The sequence below is a fragment of the Lepidochelys olivacea genome (genome assembly GCF_965140295.1).
Source record: "Lepidochelys olivacea isolate rLepOli2 genome assembly, chromosome: 26".
NCBI classification, from domain to species: domain Eukaryota; kingdom Metazoa; phylum Chordata; order Testudines; family Cheloniidae; genus Lepidochelys; species Lepidochelys olivacea.
In genome coordinates this window covers 14983083-14991558 of record NC_140436.1, presented here as the reverse complement: position 1 = coordinate 14991558, position 8476 = coordinate 14983083, and the positions used below count along the sequence as shown (strand labels likewise).

At 61.5% G+C, this 8476-nt stretch overlaps 1 protein-coding gene across 1 annotated transcript; it reads right to left on the bottom strand.

Moving 5' to 3' along the window:
* Positions 1 to 638: 638 nt before the first annotated feature.
* On the bottom strand, positions 639 to 4825 carry COX5B (cytochrome c oxidase subunit 5B). The gene is made up of 4 exons (XM_084614927.1): positions 4669 to 4825; positions 2011 to 2081; positions 1375 to 1474; positions 639 to 884 (listed from the first exon to the last, which is right to left on the bottom strand). The coding sequence occupies exons 1-4, from the start codon at positions 4778 to 4780 to the stop codon at positions 772 to 774; spliced, it is 396 nt and encodes a 131-aa protein (XP_084471053.1). The 5' UTR covers positions 4781 to 4825; the 3' UTR covers positions 639 to 771.
* Positions 4826 to 8476: the final 3651 nt, after the last annotated feature.

Below are 8476 nucleotides of genomic sequence, written 5' to 3'. Positions count from 1 at the left end.
GAGGAAGGCTGTGCCCAGGGGGCAGGGGCTGCTCTTAGAGCAGGGGCTCTGCTGGAGGCTACACACAAGGTGTCAAGCCAAAGCAGGGCTGGGGTCTCCTCTCTCAAGCACCCACTGGGGCCAAGCTCCCTGCCTCTGGGAGCCCATCTCCAGGGGGCAGAAACAGGTGTAGTGGGTTGGGTGCAAACTCTGGCATGGGGCTTTGTGAACACCAGGCCCTGGGCACATGCCTGAGCCTACTTCCTGCCCTCAGCCCAGGAAACCACCTAGCTCCTACTGCAGGGCCTGGGACAGCTCCACTCGCCCTGGCAGGGATTGGCAGCCTGGCATCTCCCCTACGATTCTCTCCAGCCTGGGCCAGCTGCACTGTGGCCCTTGCTGGCTCTTCCCCCTGCTGAGCGACACCACCCAGGGCTCCCCAGGGCACACAGCAAGAGCCTCACTTTACCCTCTGGCAGAGCCATGAGTGAATGCAGCTGGGGGGGAGTGCCCCACTGAGGCCAGCACAGGAGATGCCCCGCTGCAGGTCAGAGGGAGGTTGTTGGGGAGAGTAGCACCAGTGGGCCCCTCCAGCCGGTGCCCAGCGTAGCAGCAGGCTGGCCTGGACACTGGGGCTAAGGAAGCAGGCCAGACATGGGTAGAGGCAACGCCTTTAACACACCAACTCTTTATTGGCTCCAAGACAACACAACATTGTAAAGCAGCAAGCAGCTCGGCCTGGGGTCCCACAGAGCAGAGACAAGATGGTCCCACGGGGGTCAGGGCACCCTCTCAGTGCGGCAGATGGTGGGGGACCAGCTTGTAATGGGCACCGCAAGAGGGGCAGCGCTGGGGCTCCCCCTTGTGCAGCCAGAACCAGATCACACAGCTGTTGTCCTCTTCACCTGGGCAGGGAGAAAGGGGTTAGACAGTCTGAGGTCACCGGGGTGGAGTGCGGGGCTGTTAATCAGCAGGCCGGATGGGGGCTGACAGCAGCCGCTAATCAGGGAGATGGGCTCCCCCACAGCAGTGCAGCGTGCCCTCCTGGCACACTCCACTCCAGGCCCCAAGCCAGGCCGCCACGCTCAGGTGTCAGGAACAGGACCCAGGCATCCTGGCTTTTACTCCCTCCCCTCAGGCCAGGAAACACCGACTCCAGCTGGCCCAGCTCCCACAGCTCTGGGAGCAGGCTGGAACCCCCAGGCTGCTCAGAGGCCCAGCCATTGGCCCTGGAAACCAGAGTGAAGCCTTGTCCGAACCCAGCAGCCAGCTCCCCACTTCCCCTGCAGCACCGCAGGGCCAGGCCCTCCTGCCACACAGGGTGCCCTGAAGAAGGCAGTTCACTGGTCAGCCCAGAGCCTCTGTCCCCCCCGCCTTGGATGACGCGTCACTCACAGATGCAGCCCACGATCCTCTTGCTGGAGATGGAGGGGACCAGGTTGGGATCCTCCTTGGTCCCAGCATAGCGCTTTGGTTGGAGGATGTTGTAGGGATCCTGCAGGGAGCGCAGGATCATCAGCCAGGGAGTGAGGGAGGCGGTCTGCTGTTGCACCTTCCTCTGCCTCAGACCCGAGCTTTGACTGGGCCACCAGCCCACATCCCCCAGCACCGCGCCCTGGCTCTGCTCCCACGCCCAGGAGCGGCACCGCCAGCCCAACTCGGGAAGCTGCTCCCATGCCACTCGGCACCGCACGGTGCTACCCCAGGGACATGGGTGGCAGAAGAGCTCCTGCTTAGCTCAGCTTGTGTCATTCTAAAACCAGGATCCCCTCATGGCCTAACCCCAGCCCTGCACCCCCAAACTCCACCAAACGCTGTCAGTGATTTAACCTGCCTGTCGCACAGTGAGACTGGCCGCCCCTCCCCCCCCGGAGGTAAGGAGCACCATGGGGGGAAGAAGAGGATGGTGCAGTGGTTCACCGGCTTGGTAACAGTGGATGAAGGAAGCTGAGTTAGAGAAGAGGCTGACTATGGCGTATCGGTGGGAAGGTACTGGGATTAGGAGACCCATTTCAGGGTAGCTCTGCTCACCTGTCCCTTTTCCATGGCCTGCATGACTTTCCTCTCCAGCCCTGTCGCTTGCTCTTCGTCGCTGGGGATACCTGGGCATCGGAGATAAAGACAACAGCAGAGCGTGATGACCCTCTTGTCATGGACAGGATCCCTCCCACCCCACAAGCAGGTCTCCACGCACACCTCTGTGCTGCTTGGGAGGTGTTGTCCCAGGGCAGGAGACCATCGGGCAGGAGCAGAGGGAAACCATCCCATAGCTGGGACCCTCCTTCCAGGCATGTCACTGTCTCCTCTCACACTGAGGAGACCCCCAGTTATTCGAAAGAGATGGGTAATAAATAGCAACAAGGGATTTGATCATTAGAAATCTAGCTGGGTTATGATGACCGGGAGCATCGCAGCGGGACTTGCCTCCCAGGTGTAAAGGGTGCAGCTCTCTCAAGACATTGAGACAGGCCTATGTGCAGTGCTGGGGAGTAGACAGTGGTTGTGGTACATGTAGGTACCAGTGACACAGGAGAAGGCTCTACTCAAGATAGTTAAGTCCCAGGCAGACTGAGAAGAGCTACACAAGGATCTCTCAAAACCAGGTGACTGGGCAACAAAATGGCAGATGAAATTCAATGTTGATAAATGCAAAGTAATGCACAAAGTAATCATCCCAACTCTACATACAAAATGATGGGGTCTAAATTAGCTCTTACTGCTCAAGAAAGATCTTGGAGTCACTGTGGATAGTTCTCTGAAAACAGCCACTCAATGTGCAGCAGCCATCAAAAAAAGCTAACAATGTTATTCCAAAAAGAACAGGAGGACTTGTGGCACCTTAGAGACTAACCAATTTATTTCAGCATAAGCTTTCGTGAGCTACAGCTCACTTCATCGGATGCATCGAATAGAACATATAGTAAAAAAAAATATACACGCACACATATATATACACACACACACAGAGAACATGCAAAGGTGGAGTAAGGCTAATTGAGAAAAAAAACTTGTAGTGATGATCAAGGTGGCCCATAGAGACAGTTGGCAAGAAGGTGGGAGGACACTTAACATGGGGAAATAGATTCAATGTGTGTAATGAATCGCCCCATCTCAAAAAAAGATACACTGGAACTGGAAAAGGTACAGAGAATGACAACAAAAATTAGGGGTATGGAAGCTTCCGTATGAGGAGAGATTAAGAAGACTGGGACTTGGAGAAGAGTGGATTGAGCGGGGGATATGATAGAGGGCTATAAAATCCTGACTGGGGAGGAGAAAGTGACTAGGGAAATGTCATTTCCCCCTTCACCTAACACAAGAACCAGGTGTCACCCAGGCTGTGGCTACACCACAGAGCTCACAGCGGTGGCTATGCCGCGGTCATGGCTGGTGCAGACCCTCTAAGACGACGGGCAGCAGCAGCAGCTGTGTCGGCTGGAGACGCTCTCCTGCCAACGCAGCGCTGTGCGTACCCACCGCCATGCAGGTCCGTGTAAATTAGCAACAAAATGTCTGCCAGCGCAGACTGCAGTGCGTACAGAGCCCCAGATACATTAAGGGGCAGCAGATTTAAAACAAATCTGCTGGAAGTATTTCTTCACCCAACGCACAGTCAACCCGTGGAACTCCTTGCCTGGGGATGTTGTTGTGAAGGCCAGAAGTATCACAGGGTTAAAGAAAAGGTTGGAGAAGTTCACGGAGAACAGGTCCCCCGATGGGGATTAGCCAGGATGGGCAGGGACGCAGCCCCGTGCCCTGGGTGTCCCTAAACCTCGGAGAGCCAGAAGCTGGAGCGGAAGTTGCCCCGTTCATTCCCTCTGAAGCGCCGGGCCCTGGCCGCTGCCGGCGGACAGGACACGGGGCTGGACGGACCTTTGGGCTGAGCCGGTCTGGCACCAGGACCCTTGTCCGGACCCCCGGGAACGGCCTCACCGTCAGGAGCCAAACGGCGCATCGACCGAGGGGAGCGGGGTAGAGATCGGCACTGCCACGTGCGCCCCCCTGCGGGCCCCTCCCCCACCTCTCTCCAGGGGGGCCCCCCACTCCCACCCCCCCTGCGGGCCCCTCCCCCACCTCTCTCCAGGGGGGCCCCCCGCTCCCACCCCCCCTCCGGGCCCCCCGCTCCCCGCCTCCCTCCGGGCCCCCCGCTCCCGGCCCCCCGCCCCCCTCCCGGGCCCCTCCCCCGCCTCCCTCCGGGCCCCCCGCCCCCCTTCCGGGCCCCTCCCCCGCCTCCCTCCGGGCCCCCCGCTCCCCGCCTCCCTCCCGGCCCCCCGCCCCCGGCCCCCCTTCCGGGCCCCTCCCCCGCCTCCCTCCGGGCCCCCGCTCCCCCTGCGGGCCCCTTCCCCGCTCCCAGCCCCCCGCCTCCCCTCCGGGCCCCTCCCCCGCGGGCCCCTCCCTCCGGGCCCTCGCTCCCAGCCCCCCGCCCCCGCCGCGCGGCCCCCCTCCAGTCCCCGCCAGCCCCGGGCTCCAGCGATTCCGCCGACCGAGTCTCTCTCAAGCCCCGGGCCCGGCCGGGAGCTCGGGCTGTTCTCGGGGGGGGGGGGGGGGTCATGAGCCGGCCGGCCAGAGGCGGGGCCGCCCCGTCGCCCCGGGGGGGGGGCGCCCCAGGCCGCGGAGCCCCGCCCGCTCTGACCCGGCAGCCCCCGGGGGACCCGCCGCGAGGCCCCGGCCCGGCGCGCGCTCACCCACCTCCAGCCGCCAGGCCGCGGGCGGGGGCGGGGCCGGGCGCGCGGAGCGGCCCGGGCGGGGGGCGGCGCAGGGCCCGCAGCGCGCCGCGCACACGCAGTAACCTTGACGCCATGGCGCGAGCGGACAGACTGAGCCGGGCGCCCGCCGACGGCAGCTTCCTTCCGGGAGATGGCCGGAAACAGGGCGGGACTTCCGGGGCACGTGAGCGCGGCCCGCGCCCCTGCTGCCTCACGTGACCGGTCGGCGCCGCTCCGCCCGTCACGTGACCGGGAAGCGCGGCTCGGCCGGGCGGGCGGCTCCCTGCCACGTGATGGAGGGTGGGCGGGGACAGGCCCGCTGGCCACGCCCCCCGCTGGGGTGACCCGCCCCCCGGCAGGTCCATCACTCGCTCACCCGAGGGGGGGGCAGAGAGGCCCAGAGGCGAGGAGGAGCCAGTGGGGGGGGGGGATGGGCCTCCCCGCTGCCTCCCCCACATGGCCCCCCCGCGCAGCGCTGGCCCCCCCCTCGCACCCACCCCCCAGCCCCTCGCACCCGCCCCCGGCCCGTCTGCGTGCAGCGCCCTGCACCCGGGGCTGCCCCCGGCCGGCACCCCGAGGTGCTGCGGCAATACCGGGGGGGGGGGCGAGGTTCAGTCGAGACGGGCGCTGGGAGACCCGGCGTGATGCCAGCCAGAGGGAGAGCGAGGCCCGGCCCGGCCCGGCCCGCCAGGAGAACCGGCCGGGGCCGAGGGGCTCAGTCAGGCTCAAGGCACCCGCAATCGGAGGCCCAGAGACGGAGACGCGGGGCCACTTCTGCTGTATCGCAAGTGACATGGCCAAGGCCGGCCGGGCCCCACCTCCCGGCTCCCTCCTGGGGCCCTGCAGCGCCAAGAGCCGTGCGAGAGTCAGCGAGTCTCCGCAGCCCCCGCTCCTGGTGTCACCGGGTCGCACGGGGCTCGCTCGCTTTCGTTCCGTTGCCTGGGGTTGGCGGGAAAAGCTTTGAACGGCGACCCTGGACGGCTCCCACACCAGAAGGCCAATAGACAGCACCACCACACTGAGTGGGAGGCAAGCTCGTCGTTGTGGGGGGCCTGACTGATGAGAGCTGAAGGCGACACGTGGGCAGTATTGACCAATACAGGACCAGTGTGGCTGTTTCCTCCGAGAGGTGGCTTTGAGAGTACAATCAAAATCATCATTCTTGGTAAAAGGTCCCTAGAATCCAAGGCCAGAAGGGACCATTGGGATCATCTCTGCCCTCCTGTCGAACGTAGCACTTCCCTGACTTCATTCCTCGTTGAACCGGAGCAGATCTTGTGGCAGCTCTGGGCTTGTGTACGCTTGAAATCCTGCTGTAATGATTCCACCTCCCCGAGAGGCGGTACCGAGCGCTGTCTACACTGGTGATAAGTCACGCCCAGGAGCCTGGACCAGGCTTTCGTCTCCTTGTTAGCTGTAGACTGGCTTGAGGCTAAGTCCACCCCCTGAGCAACATAGTTAAGCCAGCCTAGCCCCCAGCATAAACAGCGCCCAGTACTGCTGCTCTGGGAGGTAGACCACCTACGCCGATGGGCGAACCCCTCCAGCGCTGCAGTGAGTGGCTACAGCAGCATTTCTAGTGAAGACGCAGCCTCAGTGACGTTCTTACCTGGGCTGCGAGGCCGACGGGCTGGGCTGGGCTGACACCCAGGGCTGGGTTGGCCTCTGGGTTGCTCCCGTTTGTTTCACACTGGAGGGCCTCCATGGAGATTGCTGGGAAGCTGTGGGAATGGCACGGTGAAGCCAGGCCTTGGCTTTCCCACTTGTGCTAGCCACAGACAGGCAGTCCCAGTTACCCCAGCCAGGGCCATCCTTAGCCATACACAAAATACGCAGCTGCTTAGGGCACCACAAAATTTGGGGCATACATGGCAGCACCAGCTTCGGCGGCCAGCCCTATCCCCTGGCCGGACCCCACGCGGGCTGCGCCCACTGCAAGGGGCAGGGCCATCCCTGGGGGTTGTGGGGCTCCAGACAACCCCCTCTGCCCCACCTCTTAGCCTTTCCCCCTGCTCCACCCCCGGCCCACCCCCATTCCACCTCTTCCCCCAGCGAGCCCGCACTCACCAGCAGCAGGCAGCGGAGCGCCGCGGCTAGGAGCTGGCGGAGCTGGAAGACCGTGCTGCTGACTGAGCTGTCATGAGACTTTGAGTTCACAGCTGGCTCTTCGTGGAGAAACAGAAACCGCTTCTCTCATCCCCGCCCTGTGCAACTGTCCGGGCCGATCTGAGAGGGGGCACCACTCCCAAGCACCCACTGCCATCCATGGGCACTGCGGGCGCTGAGGATCGGACAGGGGAGCTGCATGGGCTGGAAGGACCCGAGCCTGCACCTCGGAATAGGTGTCAAGCCCCTTGTCAGCTCCCATGGCTCCAGAGGGGTTTGAGAGCGTCTCTCCACACTGTGGAGGATCAGGACTGAAGATGAATCTAAAGTAATTAGCACGTGGGAGGATTTTTGTTAAGCTGTAACCAGTGGCGGGATCATCTCCCTTTAAACTCTGGGCTTCTCGATATTCGGGCTAACGCTCAGAAAAAGAAGCCAGGAGCCCTGGGATCTACGTGGCTTTGGACAACCCGCTGGGTGTCCTTCGGCAAATTCCCCCCCAGGCCCTCTGTGCCTCCATTTTCTGAGGTGTTTCCCTCCATGGCAAGGCGCTTGGATGAGCTGAATTCTTTCTTGTTGGTAAACGGCTGGGAGCATCTCATGCCACACCCAGCATCGCTATTCCATGGGCACAAGCAATGGCATGAAGGGAAGGGATCTGAACAGACGGCGTCCTGTTCCCAAAGCCACGGGAGTCATGGCACAAACGGAGCGTTGCAAGTCCCAGCAAGCAGAGTCAGAAACAGCGAGTGACAATCCAGTCACGTGAAAATGCCGACAGCCGAGACAAACCCGAAATGAGACCGAGCGTCCGCAGGTCCCACTCGGAATAGAGCTGTCAGACTGCAGGGGCGGATTAGTCACTGGCCATCGGGGCCCTGGCAGGAGCACCGGGTGCTACAGACTGGGGACTGACTGGCTAAGTGGCAGTTCTGCAGAAAAGGACCTGGGGATTACAGTGGATGAGAAGCTGGATATGAGTCAGCAGTGTGCCCTTGTTGCCAAGAAGGCCGATGACATATTGGGCTGTATTAGTAGGAGCACTGCCAGCAGATCGAGGGACGTGATTATTCCCCTCTATTCGGCACTGGTGAGGCCACACCTGGAGTATTGCGTCCAGTTTTGGTTCCCCCCCCCCCACTACAGAAGGGATGTGGACAAATTGGAAAGAGTCCAGTGGAGGGCAACGAAAATGCTTAGGGGGCTGGAGCACATGACTTATGAGGAGAGGCTGAGGGAACCAGGATTGTTTAGTCTGCGGAAGAGAAGAATGAGGGGGGATTTGATAGCTGCTTTCATCTACCTGAAGGGGGGTTCCAAAGAGGATGGAGCTCGGCTGTTCTCAGTGGTGGCAGATGACAGAACGAGGAGTAATGGTCTCAAGTTGCAGTGGGGGAGGTTTAGGTTGGATATTAGGAAAAACTTTTTCACTAGGAGGGTGGTGAAGCACTGGAATGGGTTCCCTAGGGAGGTGGTGGAATCTCCATCCTTAGAGGTTTTTAAGGTCAGGCCTGACAAAGCCCTGGCTGGGATGATTTAGTTGGTGTTGGTCCTGCTTTGAGCAGGGGGTTGGACTAGATCTGAGGGGGTTGGACTAGATGACCTCGTGAAGTCCCTTTCAACCCTAATATTCTATGATTCTGCGATTCTATTAATAAACAAAAGTGATTTTATTAAGTATAAAA